The sequence below is a fragment of the Polypterus senegalus genome, chromosome 16 (assembly GCF_016835505.1).
Source record: "Polypterus senegalus isolate Bchr_013 chromosome 16, ASM1683550v1, whole genome shotgun sequence".
NCBI classification, from domain to species: domain Eukaryota; kingdom Metazoa; phylum Chordata; class Cladistia; order Polypteriformes; family Polypteridae; genus Polypterus; species Polypterus senegalus.
Window position 1 is genome coordinate 89,490,143 of NC_053169.1, and position 24,411 is coordinate 89,514,553.

Consider the following 24,411-nt stretch of genomic DNA (forward strand, 5'->3'; position numbering starts at 1 on the left):
GATGATGATGTTCAAAGTGAGAAAATAGGACAAATACTGTATGTAAGTTTTTGAAAAAAGGAGGTTGCAAAAGCATTTAAAAAAGATGAAGACGGGTAAAGCAGTAGGCCCAACTAGAATAGTGTAAGGAAATGATGAAGGTAGTGCAAATTCTGGGACTTGACTGTGTGTGAAGAGGAAATTCCTGAAGATTTTAAAGAAAAGTGCTCTTTCCATTATACAAAAGAAATGGTGACCACTTGGTGTGTGAATCATATAGAGCAATCAGGCAATGAAGGTGATTGAGAGAGTGCTACATGAATGAATCAGGAATCTAGTTAATGTTAGGAAAATGCAGCACAAGCATCAGCCGAAGAAAATGCAGGAAAAGACAAGTTAATGGTTGGATGTGAAGGGGCAAGAATCATGGAAGCGGTGGGTGCATGACCATGTGGCATGTTTAATAAAGGAGTTGGGAGAAATACAATCCAAGACATTTTTTGTCAGAACTGGGTCCATTAAAGATAACGTCTGTAGGCAACATTTATTTGTAGAACATGGATGTGTAAGGTTTGTGCAGAATGCTCATATAGCAAGTGTACATTTAGATATCAGCAATGGAGTGATTTTGGAGAAAGTAGGAAAGTTTAGTCTCAGCATGGCACCTGTGTAACATTATAACTTGACAACTGTACAGCCCGCTATAGAGATACAAAAGACAGAATTGCCACCGGCTAGTAAGATTTTGATCTTACTTGCCAAACTTTTGATAACTGCATACAGTTGGACAGTATAGCTAAAAAGTTTATTTTTTCTATGTTGGTTGATCTCAGTATTTGTCAAAACATGGAACATCATATTAAATATGATTTGTTATCAAACAAATAACACGCATGCAAACTGCACATAAAATTTCCTGAGCAAAAGCACAAAAACTCTGATAGCAAGGTGGGCAACATATCTTGTAAATATCGGATATTCTCTAGATGTCTTCGTTTTCCATCATAGAATCATCTGTTGACATCATCGATCATGATTGATAAGCATTTTGCATGCTCTTTCACTTTATTAGCTTCTTTTTCTTGTAAGTCTGCAGCAATGCTTGAAATTAGTTTAGTACAACAAACATTATTATCGTGTTTTAGGGAAAATGTCCAAACCATTTTTCTTTTGCCACAAAACAAGTAGTTTCTTTTGTATGAAAATCAGTTCTTCCTTTGCTTTGTAATATGCTGTGTTTATTTTAACTCAAAGTTCGTATCTTTTTGCGTCATCATCTGGACACTTTTACCACCACAGATTCTTTGGTACATTTGCTTGTAGCCAATGATGTGTCACGACATGCTGCAGGTCATTTGCTATGGGAGTGTGCTGTTGAGATTTTCAGGTTTTGGTCGCAAAATCTGTTTTATCAGTGGAACTTGGCTTGCTGCAGCAGTACTTGCCAATCATCACGTCTACCTCCCTCCTTAATGTTCAATAGCCAGTTGAATTCCAATACCCAGCTAGTCTGAAACTTTTGCATTTTTCACCCCGCTCCTACCATTTGACTCGAAATGTGAGATAAGCTTTTCAGTCGTGATTGAGATGTGCTGTGGGATTTGCCAGTGCACTTGCTGCTTCTTTCTCTCAGTACAATGCTGGAATCTTTGATTTTCTTGGCACATGGGACAAAAAAAAACATCAAAAAAATTGTGCTTGAAGAGGTACTTTTCATTTCTTCCCATCCATTTTTAATAAACATGCATATGGTAACATGACTTGTGTTTGTGAGTGTGTAATGCAATACCATAATTTAACAGGGTAATGAGTCAAAAACGAAGAGTTGGGTATCTCTGCAGCCTGGAGACTCCACCATGGAGTGCCAAGTAGGTAGAGTTACCTTATTTGATAGTACTTGTCATTTTTTGGGTCAGATAAGCCTCCCACAACCCTAATCTTAACCGTAGTGTAACCAGGTGGACCTTTGGAGTTCTGTAGCTAGATTCTATTGGCTCCCACTGGGGTCAGCTCAACCTTCTTGAACTATTCATTGGAATTAACTCCCGTTACTTGGAGCTCCTGGGTGAAGGCTCTGGGCTGCAGAGATGTATAAACAAACACCAAGTATGACAAATGAAGATCCAAATGTTTAGTAACTGTTCATTGTACTGGTAAGATGGTATATCCTGCTTCTGCTGTTCAGCCTGTTGCACCTGCACCAGTGCCGTCAGGTGAAGAGCTGGAAACCGCTGTTCACGGATGTTTCACCCCCCTAAACCAGTACATCTCCTGGTGGAGGGGCCATTGGCATCCTGGGGACATCTCTCCACCACCCCCTGCAGCTACCTTCACTGGGATGGTGACCCCCAACCAATGTCTTTCCTCCGTAGCCAAAGCCAGTAGCTTTCTTCTCCCAGCGCCTTTATGGCTTTCCTCAAGCTCGAACCCACCATTCCCACACCTTGTAACAATTGGACTGTTGCATTATCAACAAAGCCCCATCAACCGACCTCCAAAGGGTAAACTGTAGCCAGTGGTTAATGACAGATATTTTTTAATATATCTATTGGGATATTGTGTATTTTTATTTGCATTGTAGAGTGCTTCTGTAAAAGGATAGCAAAGTTAATGAAAGTTAGCTCATTAGGAGGAAAACAAGCTTGAAAAGTTGAGACACATTTGTTCAGGAAGGCTGAGAAATTGAAATTTAGCCCTACCTATAACTCACTTTTCCAGTATCTTAATGGTACGTATCAGCATTTTCCAAAAGTCAGTCAATATAGCTGACCATTAACTTTCTTTACCTTGTATCTGATACACACATTTATTATCTTATTCAACTAGCAGACGATTAAAACATGTCAGCCTGTTTAGCTGATTTTGACCACTGGCAATCTGATCAATTTTTCAGTGATAAGTATCTATAAATAAAATTAATTCATTTTGGAAAGGGAAATTATCTTGTATGAAAAAGTTTGAATAATTGGGGGCTCAATTAAAACGGGTAATGAATTAAATAAGAACATCTTACCATTACTTTACAAGTCATGCATTGTAATCATGCCTGTTACAGCTTATCCTGAAAATGAACTCCAGACAGATTGCAAACTTGCCTAGAAGCATCCATAATTAATATATATTTACTTTATACTGGATAATAATTATGCAAAAAATAACTTCATTAAACTCATGTTTTGGTTTTGCAAATCCAGTTTTAGTTTAGTTTGCTTTTCAATATTCTTTTTGCCTGCATTTTCTAAACCATGAAATCTCTGGGTATTTCCGTGATTTAATTTTTTTTATTGATGGGCCAGGAGCCAGTTGGCCTCATTTACGGTACTCTGTATCCTTTTTTTTTTCAAATGTCAAACAATTAAGATTACCTCAAAGCTCTTTCACCATGGTATCATAATTCCAAGCAGAAATGATCTCCTTTCTGAAATGTCATGAAACCATCTAAGTAAGCCATTGCAATTATGTAGGCTGCCTCTTTAGCCAAAGACACAGACATATAGTATAATGTACAGAATGATGGAAGTAATTTTATGGCTTAATGCTATTTGCAAACAGGTAGTCCATTAATGACACTATTCAAAGTTAAGAGTGATTAATTATATAAAGCTTGTTATTATATTCAATTTAAAGCTTGCGGTCAAGATGCCTGGTAATACTGAACCAGTGTACAGGGTTTGCGTATGAGTATGGCCTGCACAGGACTGATGATCTGTTCAGAGTTGTTTCCTGTCTTGCTCTGAAGACTACCGGGAATGAGGAATTGGGGACAGAATATAATAAACAGAGAAATACAAATGTATTGGTAGTATGCATTCGGAAATAGGTGCGAGAGTCTAAACTTATTTTTGTGCTAGTCTTTTGTTTTAACATATTTCATGGTACATGGGCATTTTTATGAGGCAAAACCAATATAAACTTAATTTCTTCATAAATTGAAATGTTTCCCACATCACTATGCAGAAAAGAGAGTTTTATGTTAGTAAAAAGTACATTTTATTTATAAAAAACGTAGTGTGATGAGAGCTCCCTGTAATAATATTGTGAGAAAGGCGTTCCACGGCAGATGTGCAAATGCTATGAACCATCCATCTGTTCCTTCATTTTATGAATAACCCTTATTTTATACCTGGGTTGTGTTGTTCAGAGTGTGGTGTTGTGGCATCAGATATAAGATGGGAAATATATCATCACAGGACACATGAATGCCTATAACTACGCTGAATATTTAAAGACCAGCAAGGGAGAATGCACACAATCTGCATATGTACTTACTGTGTCCAGAATCAACTCCAGGTTGTGGGATGCAGCACTAACTACTGCTTTACCACAGTCTATCCAAAACTTCAATAATCAGACAAAATACTTATAAGAACCATGCAATGAACTGGCACATTGTCCAGGGTTTGTTCCTGTGTTGTTCCCTATCTTGGCAGGGATATATCCCCAGCACACCCCGTGACCCTACTAAGGATTAAATTAGCTTCAAAAATGACTTTTATAACAGGGTTGTAATTTTGTTGCTTCTGTAATAAAAAAAAACACAGAAACCCATCATAGTTAAATGCTTTTAAAGAGATAGTGGTCTTCTTTAATACTAAGTTTAACCTGGTTGTGCAATGTTTAGCTTTTCCTCTCATCGAGCCTAAATGACGTTCTTTTTTAATACCAAGTAAAGCATTTTTATAACCTTTTCTTTAGTTAGTAGAGAGTGTGGTTCTGTTCATGCATACACTAATGTGGAGTGAATTATCTGTCAAATATATTGGCTCACAGAGAATTAATGAATAGTTGGGACTGTGTATTTAGGTAGCGCCCTATCTGAAAGTGAAAGGATCTGGACCTCTGGCTGCGTGTGTTCCAGCTCCATGGTCAGAGAAAATCAACAATATGATAAGATTATTTGCTGATTACATGTGTTATCGTTTCACAGTTTAACACAAGGTTAAAGAAAAACACTACAATTTCAGTGTTGTCTGGCCAACTAAACAAAAAGCCTTTGCGGTTTTACTACTAGCACACTTTATCTTACAGACAGTCAGGCTGTTAATGACTAAGACGCCTATGTGCTCGTCTCTTTCCTTCTTTGTGTCCAAACCACAGCACAGGAGCCTGTCTGGCAACTCTATACACCCTACTTTATTAGATGCAGCCTTCAGAAATTCAAAGATTTTCCTTTTCAAACCAGTATTGAAGGCACACTAGCACATACTTCTGCTCTTTTTTTCCCCCCTCAGTGTTTTCATATGAAAAAGCCAATTATTAATCAAATATATAGTAGACTGCCAATTCATTTTTTGCTTTTATTTTACAGTATTAAATGATTTTAAATGTTATGAAGTGTACCTGTGTGTCACATATTTTATCTGTTTTTGCTCTTTAACATTTCGGTTCTATTTATCACTTGACTGCTAGGGCAGCACTTACTCCTTGTTTACTTCTTATTCCACAATGTTGTACAAGAGCAAACAGAAGCATTGTGTCAGAAAAAAAATAATTTTAGAGATGTAAAAATAATAGCTAGTACAGTGTTTCTTTTTTTTTCCTCACATACCACTCTCATTGTAGTAGAAACAATTGGATCATGAGTTATTCATTTTTTTGGCTTGCTGTCTCTCCCACTTCACATGTACACCTTGACAAGGGTGAGCTTGTTTTCTGTGTAAACCCTGGTTAACTCCTTTCCACTTTAAGAAATGAAAAGCAATATGAATTCTGGCTTCTTCAGTAATTCAAGAAATCTGAGCAGGATTAACAACCAAGGCACTATATGCATTTTTATTCAAGATAGATAGATAGATATGTAGGTAGGTAGGTACGTAAGTATGAACATACTTTATTAATCCCAAGGGGAAATTCATGGACTGTGCTTAGCTGTCAGGCTGACAGTCCTGTAAAACAGGTAAAAATATTGTTGTTGTGTTTCTATATTTGCACATTATATTAATGTTTTACTAGTTTTAGGAGCAGACACCTCTTAACATAGGTTGGAGCAAGATAATTTTGCCACTCAGCTGTGCAGACACTTAGTGTTGTTTAATTGTCAAGATTAATTTCATATCTTACATATAAACGTCTATGCGTGGAAGTGTGTATGTCTGTCTGTCTGGCCTGGAAGTGCGAGGCTACAGCATGAAGCTCAAAGAAAGCGACTCTGTCGCCAAAGTGAGTCCACTGAGAAAAGAGAGAAACTTGCTTAACCTCTAATACACAAGCGAGGCAAGCACATCGGCAAAACGAAACCTCAGAGGAGAGAGAAACTCGCTTAGCCACTGATAGACAATGGAGGCGAACATGTCGGCAAAACAAAACCGCAGTGAAAAGAGTACCTCGCTTAACCACAAATGCACAACCGATGCAATTGATTGATTGAAGTGCCAGAATCCATGGTTTCTAGGAGCCCAAGCTTTTTACAGCATGGGCTTACACAGCTAGTTAAATATATCACACTCAATTTGGTGCATACATTTCTCATTTGTTTAAAAAGTAACTTAAGTGATCTTGTGTAATGTCCCTAAAAGAATAAGGTGCTTGTAAAAGTCACACAATTCAGGTGCTTAGTCTGAGGTGCTGAAGCAGTTTTATAGATAGACTAGCAAAATACCCGCGCTTCGCAGCGGAGAAGTAGTGTGTTAAAGAAGTAATGAAAAAGAAAAAGAAACATTTTAATAATAACGTAACATGATTGACAATGTAATTGTTTTGTCACTGTTGTGAGTGATGAATGTTGCTGTCATATATATATATATATATATATATATATATATATATATATATATATATACACACACACACACACACACAAACATATATATCTACATATACACACATACATATACATAAACACACATATATACACACAAATACATATATATATATATATACACACACATATATATAAACATATATATACATACATATCTACATATACACACATATATATATATATATATATATATATATACAGTCTTTGGGGTGCAAGCAACTGTTGCTGGTGGTGCCAAAATCCATGAAGGAAGAAAAATGAAAAACATTATTTGTACAAGATCTTAATTTATTTATCCATTCCTAAATAATTAAATGGGCAGGCTATTTCATATCAGTGCAATATGCTGTTTGTTAAAACGGATGACTCCCGCTCTTACGTGCAAGTCTGCCTGGATATTATGAACTATCGTATCTGTTCAAGTTCTTTTTAAATTTTAAATAGAAGGAATTTTGATTTAGTCGACCGAATATTATTCCGGAATAAATCAACTCAAACCTTAAATAACTTATAATATTTTGCTCTCCATAAAAATATATCCTGTCTAAATTATACAAGTTAGAAATAAAGTAAACGTTAAAAGAACAAACATTCAAATTTCTTTACTCTTATGTAATTTTATATAAAAAATAAACTTAAATTTTAAATATCCCAAAAGATTTTGCTCTCCATAAAAATATATCCTGTCAAAATTATACAAATTCAAATATGAACATGGTGCATAACAAACCCTGGAAATATAAATAAAATTTGTTCTTTTCAGCAATAACAAATCAAATCATTCAGTTGTCTTTGCTCTTATGTCATTTTATCAGATTTGAACGCCTGGCATCTTTTTTTGGCAACAAGTTTGTTTATGTTTGGTGTGAGGTTCTGTATTGTGGAGGATGGACTGCAGGTGCTCATCAGTGAGGCGACTCCTGTGTGCTGTTTTGTTAGTCTTCATGACTGAGAAGAGCTTCTCACACAGATATGTGCTACCAAACATGCACAAGGTTCGAGCCGCATGTAGACGGAGCTGGAGCATTTTTGCGGGAATGGAGTGAATAAACTGTGCGGGCCGTGCAGTATCGTACTTTGCCTTCAGTGTGCCATTACACTGCAGCTCAATCACCTCCATCTGAATCTGCACAGGTGCAGTTTCCACATCGATGTTCTTCAAAGCCACCAGCCGTGCGAACTCACTGCGCAGTACGCTCAGTTTATCAGCAAAGTGCGTATTTGGGAACACCGTAGTGCCGACTTGGTTCAACATTACTTGGCAACAGGGAAAGTGGGGCAAGTTGCACTGGTGCATTTGTGTCTCCCATAAAAGTAGCTTCACTTGAAATCACTTTGTGATTTTGCACGGGTAAAACGTCTGCTGAAGTGTCAGATTCTTCTTTAACTCTTCTGCTTTCTGTATCTTGTGCATTGCATTCAGGTCTTTCAGGTTATCTTGATGTTTTGTCTCATAGTGCCGTCTTAGATTAAATTCTGTAATTACAGCCACATTAGCTCCACAAATGAGACACACGGGTTTACCGGCAATGTCAGTAAACATATACTCAGCCTCCCATCGGTTTTTAAAGGCTCTATGTTCAGAATCACCTTTTCTCTTTGGCATCGTGTGGGCTAGCTTTGCAATAACTTGCAGCATCATAAGCTAGACTTGATTAACGCGGTAAATGTTCGGCAAGGCTGCTGAAGCGGTGCATTATGGGATCTGTAGTTTATTGTGTTACCAACGCTTCATATCCTCGGGCCATTAATAACAATAATATATAAAATGATCTCGCGGGCCAGATATAATTACACGCTGGGCTGGATGTGGCCTGCGGTCCTTGAGTTTGACACATATGGACTAAATAGAACTTGAAAAGATATATTTTTAAATGTGATCGCACAATTCAGATCGAGTTGACGCGCACTACAGTACATCAAGCCCGCGTGCTATTGTGGTTTTGCCTGCGTGCCTCAATAAGTTACCCTCCCCTCGCTCTTACTTTTTTACCGTTCATCTAATGAATACACTGAGTATGGCTTTACCAAAACAATCATTGATCGCGAATAAAGTATCCATTGTTCATAAAGCTTCAATTGGTGATCTGTCTTTCTGCGTTAACCGCATATTTTTTCATACGTCTCAAACCAAGGGGATGCGAGGCTAAAATGAATTGTGAAGCGCACGTACATACTCGGTGCATCCCCTCTTGGGAATTGAACCTTGGACGCCGGCGCTAAAGACGAAGCCTTTACTATTGCGCCACGGCGTGTGGTTTGTCTATTTAGAGTGTAGCAGTGTAATTCGGTTTTTGTTCAGCACTCTTTGGAACTGTTGCTTTTTGTCTGCGCACTGCGTCGGTTCACGTGAGCTGCTGAATATGGTTTTATATGTCACTCGCTCGCTTCTAATTGTTTCGCTGCCTTCTTAATTATATAATGTATGTTTTCATCAGTGGTTTTTGGGGCTCTTCCTGGTTTTCTACGTACTGCGTGTCACACGAAACTCCGCCCCCCACAGCGTTCGAGCTCAACTCCGTTACAGTATATGCAGAAAAATAGCTTCCAGTTATGACCATTACGCGTAGAATTTGAAATGAAATGAAACCTGGCCAACTTTTGTAAGGCAGCTGTAAGGAATGAGCCTGCCAAATTTCAGCCTTCTACCTACACGGGAAGTTGGAGAATTAGTGATGAGTGAGTCAGTGAGGGCTTTGCCTTTTATTTGTGTATATATATATATATATATATATATATATATATATATATATATATATAAATACCAGCTTTGCAGCAGCAAAGTACTGCCTTAAAATTTTTATTAAGAAGAAAATTAAACCTTTTTAAACTGAGGGAAAATATACCAATAATTATTTGTTAAGGATCTCTTCGTATGCCACGTTGTCAGGTCAGCCCTCCGGACCAAGTATCTTGGCAATTGGAATAAGTCTGTGCATTCACTTATTAGAAGAGTACATTTGTTATTTTACTCTTATTCTTCATATACTGACTGTACTTTAGTTAATTGTCACTGAACAGACTTGCATACATGTAATAGTGAATATGTGGCTCCTCTGGCTTGTTTTGTGCTGCCATTTTAGTTTTTATTGGAATTGAAATCTCCTATTTTGAAAATGTTTCCGATAGAAATCACTGCAGCAGGTACATCAGCGATGCAGGGTATAGTGCTATGCAGCAAGAGTCTTAATAAAACTTTGGATTAAAGTTATAGTAAATCAAATCATTATGTTGGTGAGTATATACTACTGTAGAGGGCTGTGCTCGCGGATCTGCCGCTTGCGTATGTAGGAATCCGATGTACAATTTAAACAGATTGTTATTTTCACAGGAATTCTTACATATGCATAATAGAACTAACTATTTTATAATACAGCGAGTAATTAACCATAGTAAAATGTAATAAACTGAAAGAAAATTATGTTTCATGTTGCGTTAGAGGTATTCGTTGCGTTATACGTTTTCATTGTGTTTGGCTTTGAAATTAACACGCAAATACTTTTTAAACTTTTACTGTAAAAATTCAATAAAAACATTTTTTGGAATTAACTTTACATCAATATCACGTTGAATTGTGATTCTGTGTTTGGACTTCACATTGTGACATCGCAACGTATAACTGCCCGTGAGTGAATATCATTACTTTCTCTCTAATAAATAAACCAACTTTTTCGAATGTTTGTCCCTGTAATTTGTTAATTGTCATAGCAAAAAGCTATTCCAACGGGAAACTGTAAACGTTTTAATACAAATGGCATATCAAGATCTCCTTTGGAGTCTAATGTTACCCCCTGAAGATGTAGTACATTACCTTTCTTGTCACCTGTTAAAATTTTACATGTCAGAATTGTTTGACCAATTTTGAATACATCTAATCTTGTCCTATTGCATAGCCCATCACTCAGACATGAATTACACAATAACATTACTATACATCCTTCTTTCAACAGTAATTCGGCCAGTGGAATACCAGATGGTGTTAACGGTTGTAGATATTCTACAAGATATTGTAAGATGATGTTTTCAACTTCCGTACCATCAACAACAACTGTTTCAGCATAGTCTATTGATATGCATTTAACCAATTTGCCTTGTAACTGATCAACAATTTTTGCATTAATTTGTTTGACTTCATTGTTTCTCAGTGCCAGGATTGCCTGTGTACTCATTTCTTCTGTTGATAACCCTTCGGGATGACATTTTTCAATAAGATTTGGACATCATACATCTTCTTTAATTGGGAACTTAAAGTGAGGAAAACTTAAAACTTTATAAGACCTGAGAGCACAGGAAATGTGTCTGACAAAAGCATTCACAAGAATGAGAGGTGAGAAGACCGCGTGCAGTTAACCATAAATGGTTGAGAGGAGGGCGGAACTTGAAAAAATCTCTTGGCAATAGTCTCGTCACAAGATTTCCTTTTATAATAGAGAGATATAGAACCTCTAGTCTGGCTTCAGTCTGAGGAAGCAGATATATAATTAAACAACAAGCTTAATAATAGAGAGATACTAGTTTCTGATTTTAATAATAGCTTCACATTGTGCTCTTTTGATCATCTATGGACAGAATTGAATGGATGTGTAAAGGAGAGAATGTGCCATAAGTGCTAGAGATAAAACTTTTATAAATGCACACGACAAAGAAATACAGAACAATAATTCTGTGTAAGTTCTTAGTAATTTTCGATATCATGACTCTTAAACTTTATTTTGTTTGTTTTTTTAATTAAGTTTAATGAGAAAAGACAGAAACCCTGATTAGTATCCACCTAAAATAATGAATCTTGTACAGAGACCCTTACCCAAGCATACTTAGAAAAAGTATTAAAAAAAGAAAAGTACTTATTTTTACAAGAGTCCTGTCGTTCTGGGATGCAGAATGTGATAGCATTTGGACTGGTTGATGACATACAGTATTTTGTGCCACAAGCAATTCTTACTAAGTAAATCGAAGCCATCTATGAAAGTGATGGTATTCTCTGCAGCACATCATTCCAGGTGTGGTTATAACTATACAATAAAAATAGCTGGCCAATGGTGCAAGTTTTAACTGGTCATATGTTTTGCCGCTGGAAGCAGTTGTGTCTGAAAATAATTGTTTATTGCATTTAATGATAGACTTGTTATGCGTTTACTAAATATTTGCAATGAAAGAGAATTTTGAAAATAAGTAATAACAGGAAGTAAGGAAATTGCTGAATTCAAGCCAGAGGAGGTAGACTTCAAGGAAAACTCTTTAATTTATTGCCATCTGAATACATCTGGCAGAGTGGTTTTAGAGAGAGGTCTATTATTTGATGCCTTTGTGGAGCAGAATGCAGATTGCAGACATACTGTAGATGTCTGTGTTAGTTATCATAGTTCTGGAAGCATGGTTGAATGTTCCTAAGGTGAAGTCCCAGTACAAAAAAATGTCTGAAGAACAATTATATAACCAGACTTAAGAATATGAAAGGGGTTTATAGCAAGGCTTACAAAGCAGGGCATAGAGTTGGAAAGTTGGCTTGATAAAAAAAAAAAAAAAGTATTTAAAAAAAAAAAATGTGCATTTATTATTCAGAAAGTATTTAAATCCCTTCACTTTCTGCCACTTTGGTATGGTGTAGATTTAATTTTGCAACTTTTACTCGTGAGTCTGCATTTATTAACCCACGGTGGCAAAGTGAAAACATGTTTTCAGAAAGGTTTGCAAGTTTATTAAAAAATCTAAAACTGAAATATCTCATTTATGTAAGAATTCAGACCCTTTGCTGTGGCACTATAAACTGTAGTCAGGTGCATTGTGTTTGCTTTAATTTTCCTTGAGATGATGTAGCTAGAACTTGATTGGAGTGTGCCTATAGCAAGATGAATTAATTAAACATAGTTTAGAAAGGCATACACCTATGTATATAGGGTCCCACAAAATATCAGGGTGAAAGCCAAGCCAGGAAGTCCAAAGAAATCTGTTAAAATTTAAAGTGAATGTATTATTGTGCCCAGAGTAAAGATAGAAATCTGCAAAACAGATCATGACTTACAAACAAACCTTCAGGTACTCAAATAGACATTTGCTACAATCAGTTTCATTAATTAAATTAATCACAATTTTAATGAAAAAAACAAGACTCTGTACAATTAGCAGTCCTAATAAACAATATGAATGACACACCACATTTGAGAATTCTTCATCTGGTTGTTTCCTAATGATATGTAACTTCCTTTGCTCGTGCTCCAGCTTAAAGATTAAAAATCAGTCTCACAGAAACTCACAAGTGAATTATGGTATCATTTACATAGCTTAGGCTTCTTTAAAGTAGTGTTGCATGAGTGCTTCTTTAAAACGGAAAAATATTGTGACGTATGAGGCAGTAAATTCAGCACTTCACTTCCTAGAGCTGCTTCGGTTACAGAGAAAGCACACTTTCACACAGACACTAGAAAACAAAAGCAGGATCAGCAGCCTTTATACCTGAGCCTTATCTCTCACAGCAATAAAAAATCTTTTTTGGTGGTTGATTGCCTGTAGCAATTGGCCTTATCTGTCTGAGGTGCTTGCATCTTTGAGTGTATCAGGCAGTCCCACCCATCTGCAGGAGAACAGTTCTCAACAGGGTGCTTTTGAATTCTTTTAATTTCAAAAAGTCACAAATGGACTTGATTTTCTTTGAAAATTAGTTAAGTTTGGCTTTTGTTTTGAAAGACTCCAAGGCCTGTTTTTTCAAGTTCAAGATAAAAGAGTGCTTTTAAAGAGCTGTTTTATATTTGTTTATGTAACTGTGGACCCTGATATGTAAAAGCGTATTAAAGAGGAGCAGTAGTTAAGGACTTACAGGCATATCAGAAGACACAACTGTTGTACCAAGATGGAAAAATGGACATTGTCCTGAAATTGATAAAGGTATTGGAATCAATTGCTGAAGAAGACAAATCAAAGCTATATTCTAAAACTCAAAAGCAGCATTAATTAGCTCAACACATTTACATAAGCAAATCATATGCTGTCATCTTCTGTCTTGTGTGCTTTTATTGACATGGATTTGCCCTGTAGGTTTTTGTCCTGCCACTTGTTCAGTTAATCTAACACTCTTAAGGAGAATTCCCTAAAGGGCATATACTAATACTGTTAGAGTGTTTTCCATAATTTCTTTGAAAGTCATTACATTGAAAATTTCTAGCAGTCCAGCACACTTTTGATACTGCCAGAGTTTCTAGTCTGAGGGGAAATCTTGTAAGCGCAATTCCACCAGTTTTATGTCCTTTAATACTTACTAACAGACACATAATCTGTATTGATTGCCATAAACAATTAGAGTTAAAAAAAACCTGATTGCAAAACTGCTTTTTCTCCATCATGATAATGTGAAATGCTAACTTTAGCAAGAAAAAGGCGAGATGTTGAAATATGTCATATGTATGGTGACTCGTGAGTCACTGTCTTGCAACCCAAAACACGAGGCTAAGTCTCAATACTTTAGCAAAACCAGCTTTAATCAACTTGAAACAGGAACAACAGGGTTATTTATTGCAGCGGGAGCTACCAGTCTCCTATACATGGACACAGCAAATGGGCATAGTCGGGGCCAGGTCATTAGCCAAGTTATACATATATTATGCACTGCAAACCTCTGGTTGCCTCGGCAATGGACAAGCAGTCCTCCACAGATGCGGCAGTCGTGCTTTGGCATGCCATCCTGTTTGGCAGTGGGGTCCTAAAAGAATTCAGAAACCTGACAGTATGGTTTGATACGTATGTTTATTGTAACCGTCTGTTAAATATGATGTTTGAGGTGAGAATAAAAAAAACAGTCATACATGTAAACAATATCCTCTCCATGTCCGCCTCCAAAATTTGTGTAAGATATACTACACTATATTTATATTTATACTGATTAATTCTAAACTAATTTTGTCACACAAATTTGACTAATTTTAAAACACAAATGTTATAAGTGTACACTCATTTCAAGTGTACCCATTCTTTATAAGTCCATTTTTTTACTTACTTGGAAAATTTCTGTCTCACTTGCACTGGTCATACCACAGAAATACCCTTAATTGGGGTTGTCAAAATTCTCATTATTTTTTTGATATTGTAAATGCTGCAGTTATTATTTTATTAGATTTAATTGTAGTTTTTGACATTACTGACCATTATTATTAAGGTTTGAAATTTATATTTGACTGTCAGTCATTTTTCTTTCATGGTTTGATACATTATTGTACAGTTGTTTTTAATATGTACAGAAATATGAGGGTAGCACTCCATCATTACATTCTGAAGTTAGTAATGATGTTCTTCGGGACTGAATTTAATGTATTGCCATTATATCTTACAGTCTATACCACGCCATTTTCTAAGCCATGTTAATCCTGTGCAGGGTCACTGGGTTCTGGAGCCAATCCCAGCAAACATGGGGTGCAAGGCAGCAAAAAACCTCTGGACAGGGCACCAGTTCATCTCTGGGTGAACACGAACACAAATTGGCCAGTTTAGCGTCGTCAGTCCACCTAAACTACATGTCTTTGGACTGTGGGGGGAAACTGGAGCACCTGATGGAAACCACACAGCCACAAAGAATTCATCCAAACTCCGTGCAGGGAGCGCTTGGTACACAAACCCTGGTCTCCTTACTTCAAGGCAGCAGTTTTACTACTGTGCCACCATGCCGTCCACACTTTTAGTCCAATGGCATATATTTGTTGGTAATTTTTGATCCATATGCTACCTTTAGCTGTAGTAGACTGTCACCATGCTTGGTTCCTCCCTTGCACCCTACAGAGATGACTTGGTTTATGTGGGTTAAGGAATTCTATTGTTATGATCGAATATGGCAAGAAAAAGTATGTGAATGCTTTGGAATTACATTTTTTGCTTTAATTAGGCATAAAATGCGATATGATTTTTATCTAAGTCACAAGTATAGACAAACATAATATGCTCAAGCTTAACACACAATTATATTTTTTCATATTTTTATTAAACACACCCATCCAACATTTACAGTGTGCTGTGAAAAAAGTAAGTGAACACTTGGACTTAATAACTGGTCAAAACTTGTTTGACAGCAATGACCTCAATTAAGGACTTTCAATAGCTATGGATCAGACCTGCATAATGTTCAGGAGGAATTTTTGACCAGTCTTCCGTATGGTTCAGCCATATTCTTTGGATGTCTGGTGTGAATGGCTCACTTGAAATCATTACACAACATCTCTGTTGAATTAAGGCAGGGGTGCCCACACTTTTTCGGCTTGTGAGCTACTTTTAAAATGACCAGGTCGAAATGATCTACCTACATTAAAAAGTATACTTTATACATAAAATATATGTTGTCGTACCTTGCATAACTGAATAACCCTTATGGCACAATAACAATTCAATACATTTATGGTCACTACAGTATTTGGATTTAATAATCTTCATGTGGGAAAAGGCTGACTCGCATAAATAAGTAGAACCGAATAGTCAAGGAGGTAGCACATTTCCTCATGTTTGGGTACTTTTCCTCTGTAAGTTCCAAAACTGTCCAAGAGCCCCAGACTTCAGCTGAATGTCTTCCTGTAGTGTTAAAATCTCATCCTCCACTGTAGAGGAGTTTTAGGTGAAAGAGTGTTGCAATTTCTGATGTGAGTGAATCACCCTCAACATCTTCCCTAAATGAATAGCACTTAAATGTAGCAATTGGCTCAGGTAAAGCTGAGTCTTGAAACCGTCTGTCAAACTCTGACAGACAGTATTCAATCTGCTCTGTGTAGCATATACTGTCAAGTTGTGCACACACCTTCTATTGCATCTCCAGTTCTGACGCGAGGTTTTGGATGCTCCCCAAATCAAGGCGCTGAAAAATGACGGCTGTCCGATTAACTGTGATTTTAGTTCCCTCTCCTTTCTCTTTCTCAGATCGCTTTTCGAAAGGAAGTCAGTTTCGTAGTTTTTATGAACAGTTCGACAGTGCTTTTCCACATTTTCCTTCTTTGGAATAGCAATGATAGATTGACAGATCAGACACATACGCACTTCGACTGTGACATTGTGAGAAAAAAAATCCTCTTCCAATTCCACATCCAGCCCATACCCTCCCCAAACAATTTTTTTTTAAATCCCTTCTTTAGTCGATATAAATTGGAAGGCTAACTAGATCACAGCCGGAGTTTTGCAGTAGCTTGTGCGTTTGATCGTGCGTGCGGAATGACCAGTGTGTTAGAAGAAAAGAGATCTCAGATTGACCACCCTGTATGTCAATCAAGTGGCAACGCGATCTACCTGCACTACCTTTGCGATCTACCGGTCGATCACAATCGACGCATTGGGCACCCCTGAGTTAAGGTGTCAGCTCTGACTGGGCACTCTAAATGGTAGATTTTCTTTTTTCCAAACCATTCTATAGTAGATTTACTTTGTTGACAGTCATTGTCCTGCTGCATCACCCTGACATTATCCTGTCAGATAACGTGATAATCTTGAGGATTACTGTTCTCCTTGATGATGGCAATCTGTCTATGCCCTGAAGCAGCAAGGCAGCCCCAAGTCATGATTCTTACTTCACTACAACTTAGCATTGGGATGATGTTTTCATGTTTGTATGCAGAGCTTTTTCATGTAATAAAAAATATTAATTATAAAAAATGTTTTTTCTGTAATAAGAATAAAGAAAAAAGTTAAAAGTTTGGGGCACCCGCCAGTGATCCCTGTTTAATTTGACCAGGTTGGATGGCCACAAAAATGATAAATAAAAAGGAATGTTGCTCTCTTCTCGGTACGGCCACAGGTGTATCCTTTCATGCTAATGTGAGTTCCAAAATGTCTGCCAGCTTTCTGTGTCGCTGGCTTTTTATATGCTTCCCAGGGCAGAAGAGGCAGGACTTAACACATAAGAAGTAGAAACGGCATCAGAATTCTTCCTCTCGATGATCCTAAGATCTGAAGGTAAAAGACAAGAAGGAGTAAGTGACAGCACCAACCTGTGCTTCAGGGTGGAATTATGAGTATAACCAATATACCCTATTCGTACGTGTGTGACCTGCCATATGTACTACTGAGTATTCTTTCTGAGCAATTCAACTTTAGTTTCCTCAGTACACAAAACATTTTCCTAATAGCATTGTGGAGTGACCAGGTGGTGTTTGGCAAGCTTTATGCTTACAGCGTATAATATTTTTGGAGAGCAGTGGTTTCCTTCTTGGTGTCCTGCCATAGACACCATGCCTGTTCAATGATTTGCATGTGGTTAAACATTTTACTCTGGGATTCTTTTTTACCTCATTGAGCATTCTGAATTGTGCCTATCAAATCTTTTTGGCTACTCAGTCACTTCTAGGGAGATTAGTTACAGTACTAAATCATCAGCATTTATATGCAGTTTGTCTAACTGATGAATATCTAAACTCTGTGAATTTACTTTGTAACTCTTTTAACGTTATGCAAATCAAAAATTCTTCATCATAGATCTTCTGAGACCTCTTTTTAGCAAGCCATGATTTACACCAGTATGTGCTTCTTATGAGTAGAAAACTCAAAATGTCTGAGTCTTTTTTTTTTTATTGGTCATAGTTCTTTAGCTCTAAACCATACCTCCAAATTTGTATCATTGATCTTCCTTTTCTCTCATACTTACGTCTGCTGCTTCCGCACACTGTGCTGTTCTGGTTTTGCAGTCTAGCAAATTCTTACTCTCTCTATCAACAGCTTTCTGATTTCTCTTGGACAGGTCTTTTCCCGTTGTGCACATTTTGCCAAATGACCCCGGACTCTCGCAGTTGTTGCACTTTATTGTACCGATCCCTCCTTCTCTCTGTTCCCCCGAGCTCACTGTAATGCTTCATTTGCATAACTCGCCACCACTCCTTCAGAAAGTATGGCACTTGGCAGCAGTCATGGCCCTCTGAATTCGCAGCCTGGCCATTACAATGTGTTAATTTGAAATATTTCAAAATAAGTGTTTCAAATAAATAAACACAATACAATCGGGAAATCCTTTTGCCAAACATCCTTTGGGGCTAATAAATATTATTAGTTAAAAGCACATTCATTAAAATACGGTGTTAAATGCATAGACTATGTTGCGGATTAACATAATTTAATGTGATATCTTGCATCACACTTTACAGAATCAGAGTAACAGTTGTTGAGCTTTAATTTGAACAAGTTTGTGTTTGGGTCTGCGCACCAAGCGGCCTTCAGGAAAGTACTTTTTGTGAAAATGCTGCACTTGTTAACCCACTGAAGTACATTAATCTTAGATTTTCTTATTTTTAGTGTCAATATCATTTCATATCTGTTTGGTTTTCTCAACCTCTGGAAGACATTGATATGCTTGGAAAGATATGATGTGTTGCCACCTTTGCCGAGACGAGCCTCGTAACACCTTTTACAAACGTGTGCTGTCAGGCTCAGCTTTTTCATTTGCCTTACAAGCAATCATTATCTCACTTCGACTGCCTTGTTTATCACCAACTTGGGGGTGACTTGTATTATCAACTGTTTCCATGTCTTTTTTTGTAACTGAATTGATAACTGCATTACAAAACTCAGCCAGCGTAATTTGTTTTTCTACTAGTCACCTATATGCATCACTGCTTGCAGTGAATCATCACAACTGCTCCGTTATCGTCTGTGTTTTCTTAAAGACACAGAGCTTACTTTTCAGTAAAGGCAGCATAAAGCAATCTCAGTTGCATTCTCATATGGTAAGAGCACCATTTTAAAAATTTGGTAAAAATCTGCTTGTTGATTACCAATATACTGCACGACGCTAGCTCAGGCCATATTTTAAGACGAAGTCATAAATAAATGTGACTATTTCCAAATGATTCACAAACATTTTTTCTTACCACTGTATAGTTTAAATCATTTTGTATCATATGCAGACATTCAATTGTATTTATCAGTCATACCTAGGGAGGTTTGAACAATTGCTTTTTAATATACTTAATTTAGTTAAAACAACAGAGAAAGTGCTATTTGTCTTTCAGGATAAAAAGTAGAAATTCTGTGAGTTGATGGCAAATCTCTGGTCACATGACACTGTCAAGTTTGGCACAGTTGGATATCAGCTTTGCTGAATTGCTGTGAAATGAATGTGTTATATTTGATTTTAATTTATCATTTACCTATTGAATTACTAACCTCTTCAAGACCAATTTTTCCTTTTAAGAAATATTGGAATACCGTAGATCCCGGAATACAGGCCGACCCGGTTTATTAGCCGAACCCCTTCTCTACCTACTAAATTACATGTATTTGCCAATGACCGGAATTTAAGCCGACCCCCTTCTCCAAGCAAAATTTTCTAAATTTCCTTAAAAGTGTCTCTTCGGGTATATTTATAATGTTTATCGGCGAGAATTTGAGACTGCCGCCATTTTTGATATATAATATAATGTGCATAATTTACCAAAACACCAATAATTTTTCTAATGTACTAACTAAAAAGTTATAAAAAGTGCCTAGCCTACTTCGATTAAGCTAGGAGCATGGCGGCACGCATGGTCGCAGCGCTCAGGGCTCTCCTTTTCAGTGCACTTTTTTGTTGTTTTTGTACTTTTTTTTGTCCTTGTTTGTGCACGATCGGTTCGGCGAACATCCGCTACACCATTCAGAACCTTATAGACATCGGTGTCCAGAGCCAGACATCTGTTTCGAGTGTTTTTCATCACACGCACAACATCCCAGACAACATAACGAGACCAGCGGGCTCTCCGTGGATTGTTGTCGGGTCTAGGAGACGACACAGACGGAGGAGGGAAAGAAAGCAGAAGCGGGCCGCAGATCCGCGTTATGCTAAAGCTAAAACAACCATACAAGCCCTATACAGAACTTTTTCTGCACTGAAGGAGCTGCTTTTAATCTCATTGTAGATGCGTATAGTGACAATAAAAGGCATTCTATTCTAGAAACAATTTCATACTGTACTCACCATTTAATTTGACATCTTTGGGCTGCATGAAGGTAGGAGATATTTCCACACAATGTCCATCTTCGTTTCGATTGCACCTTCGCTTCCTTTTACCTTCTCTTCCTTCCTTAGCAATTATGTGTCTTGCTTGCATGGTCTTAATGAATATATATATATATATATATATATATATATATATATATATATATAGGTAAATCACTACAATGACGGAAATTACATCCACAAACACATGTATCTGGGCTCCGACTGACGGTACTAACGCTCTCGGTTGTTTGTTTACAATCGCGCAAGCGGATACACGTGACCGCATTCGTTTCGTAACGCAAGATGTTGATCGTAAATCAAAACAAAAAATTTCATTTTAAACTTCCCGATAATTTATTATAAATTTTATTAATAAAATCAACAACTAAAACACTTTTTTGAATAAATTCTTTATTTAATTTAAAGTACCGGCATGCAAAGTTACTTCTTCATCTGAAAGATGGCTCTGTGGTTTCGTCATTATTTACTTCCGTATTCATCGGCAAAAGCGGCATTGCGCTGGAAATCTTGAATCTGAAACGATACTCATTGTATAAACCGACCCCCAAACTCCAAGCCAAAAATCTAGGACGAAATTCTCGGCTTATATAACGGGATCTACGGTATTTGTTTTAATGTGTACGTTACAGAAAATGTAATTCATTATAAAAATGTTGTGTGAAAGCAAAAGGAAAAATTGCAGATCTTTCAGGTACTCCTCGTTTAATTTTATAAACTTGAAAAGGAAAGTATGCAAGTGCAGTGCCAGTAACCACAATTGGAAATCTGCTTACCACCTGAACCTTTTGTCTATGAGAGAAGTCTGTCCTTAATTCTTGTCATGCCATCAAACATGTTTTAAAACTTTAACAGAGTTTTTTTTTTCTTTATGGTGACAAGAGTGGTCAGCAGTACAGTATGTTTGATGTTGTAGCCGTACTTCAAAGTTGGTGATTTCACAGCTGTGGAGCAAACAGAAAAGATAACACCTTTCGTTTTAGACATTATTTTTTTCTGTATCTCCATATTATTTTTCCCTTAAGAAAGGAAGAATAATTACACTATGAACACATCTGTTTCAGATAGAACTGATAGCTGCTGTGATTTATGCACATTCTGTTCAAATCCTTTTATTTCTAGTTTATAGTTATGTGTATATGTACTGAGAACAGTGAAATAAATTTTTGCTTGTCTGGGATATTCCAGTCTATGTTTTTTCAAAATTAGGGATGCTCCGATCAGGTTTTTAAGGTCAATACCGATCACTAATTTCATGTTACTTGATTAGCCGATTCCGATTTTTTTTTTTTCTTCTTCTTCCCCTTTGTCCCTTTAAAAAACTTTTTACATTAAGCTCCTGCATAACCAGACACATAGAGGTGTTATTTCCTACATTAAAGTGTTAACTTTGGTATTTTTATAATTAAACTATAGACCACAGGTATTAACTGTTGCTTTTTATCAACAAAATTAAGTTCTGTAGGCTTATTGTTCAGTGGCCATAAATTAGTAAAAAATAAAATACACAAATATATATAAAAACATTGTCCTCAGTATAACTAGAGTTTAACATCTATTTTCCAGGTTTACCCTGGGTTAGCTTGATTCCCAAAAATCATTTTCTTTATGCACCAGAGTCATGGCCATCCTTTAGGGTGAGACCTTTTTTTGCATATCATCTGACACCATCACAAGCACATCTTGATCTGCTTCTTCAGGCAGGGCCTCATCACCCCCTGACTTCTACCTTAATGTACCTCTTCATCCAGCCATCCTCTGTCTTTGGTCCACTTGCTCAAAACCCCTCAGCTTCTCCTCAGCACAAAACCTATCACTGTCTCGCCAAGCCTTTCTCTTGGCTCACAGCTCATCATTCATCTTCCTCTCAGTTTGTCTCTCCTTTCAGTCCACACAAACACCTGGTCATTCTCATCTGTGTTCTTTCCAGCTTTGCTTCATGCTCTGCCTTGTTTGACCATACTCATACTCCCGTAGAGCATACTGCCCTCACACAGCTTTCATAAACTTTTTGCTTCAATTCCAACACACCAGATTCACCCAACACCTGTACGACACGTGCCACGTGCACCCACCACTTCCACACCTCCTGCCCATTAACACCAAACCATTACCTTCCATTAAAATCAAAAAAATTATGAAATAGAATGAGTTATGTATATCCATTTTACATCACTGTCCCTTCACTTCTGTCACCATCAATAGATTTTTTTAGTCGGGCTTAAATCGTTCTTAGTCTACTTCAAAATGGCTACACCAGATGAAAATACAGGCAATCCCCAGGTTACGTACGAGATAGGGACTGTAGGTTTATACTGAAATGCCCCCCTCCGCTCCATCCAGCCTACGTCCAGTCAGGAGCAGTAACTGCAGCGGCATGGTGGGTGAGCAGCGAATCACCCCATCAAGCCTTCGTCCTGCACACAAGCGATAGCTGTGGCCCCAGTGACTATGGACCACGGGTCACCACTGCCGCCAGAAGCCACCCGAGGGACACTACACTGCATGAGCAGCGAAATCGCCCCCCTCTCAAGCCTCCGTCCAGCCACCACTTGCAGCGTTCCCAGGCAGAAAACGATGGAGCAGCAGTTACTGAGGCCCATGTGTCGCAGCAGTGGCCCTGTTCGTAAGTCGTAGGTCGGATGTCTTGGGGTCTACCTGTATTCAACTGACTGCGCAATCTATACTGACAATGTTAAAGCCACAGATTGAAACTGTGGAGTATTATACATATGATACTTTTCAAGTAACAAAAAATCCCCTTCATTCAAATGTTTCTTTGGGATCTACTTTTGGTCAGAGGCAAAAATATTCTGTGTGCTTGGAATACCTGCAGCTGCAAAACCTTCCCTATAAATTGTCTGCTATACTTGACTCTTATATGCTTTTGCGAAAAGGGAAAACATGATAGATAGACAGAATTCTTTATTGTCATTATGCATACACATAAAATTTTTGTTGGTAGGACTCATCTTCAAGGCAGAATACTTAAATTCACAATACACTATAAATAATAAAATAAACATAATAAGTATAAAAGACAGCAACAATAAAACATCAAGTCCAGACTTTTCCTGAGGTTGTACGCCTGCAGAGACCATTGATATGTGTACATGGGTCTGCAGGGGAGGAATACGAGTGTGTGTGTTTGATTATAAGGGAAAGTGCGTGTGCATGTCTACAGGGGGGCAGGTTAGGGGTAGATGTATGTGTGCGTATCTGACTTCTTCTCTAACTATTTTATATCTCTGCAGGTCCATGCAATGAATATTCTCCGAGCTCTTTTCCGGGACACACGGCTTGGGGAAAATATTGTGCCATACATTGTGGATGGGATGAAAGCAGCAATACTGGGATTCACATCACCTGTTTGGGCCGTGAGTCTTTTGTTTCTAGGATTCCATTGATTAATGCAAATGTGTTGCCACAGCTTAGCATCTTCTGTTTTTAAAAGGTTGTGCCCTAGTTGATTCCATATAGATAGTTATGGCTGTAATCAGATGCTGAAGGTGATAGTAGTTTTTTTTACATTGTTGCAATCCAACTGTCTGCCAGATAAGAACGAAACAAAGCACACTGTTTAACTTCACTCTAGCAGCCAGGTTTAGCTTATTTATCCATTATAATGCACTAAGTACACAGTCCTAGAAATGTCTGGGCCTCTCCCTACTTTATTGATTGCATTCCTCACTCAGCCATTGATATACTATACAGTAAAAGTGATCAATGA

General features: G+C 37.4%; 1 protein-coding gene across 1 annotated transcript in view; it reads left to right on the top strand.

Moving 5' to 3' along the window:
* The window catches only part of LOC120516336 (thyroid adenoma-associated protein homolog), a 156,288-nt gene that overhangs the window by 81,535 nt on the left and 50,342 nt on the right, over positions 1–24,411 (top strand). Inside the window, 1 exon segment of the mRNA XM_039737938.1 lies at positions 23,936–24,058. Within this exon segment, the coding sequence (XP_039593872.1) occupies positions 23,936–24,058 (123 nt within the window).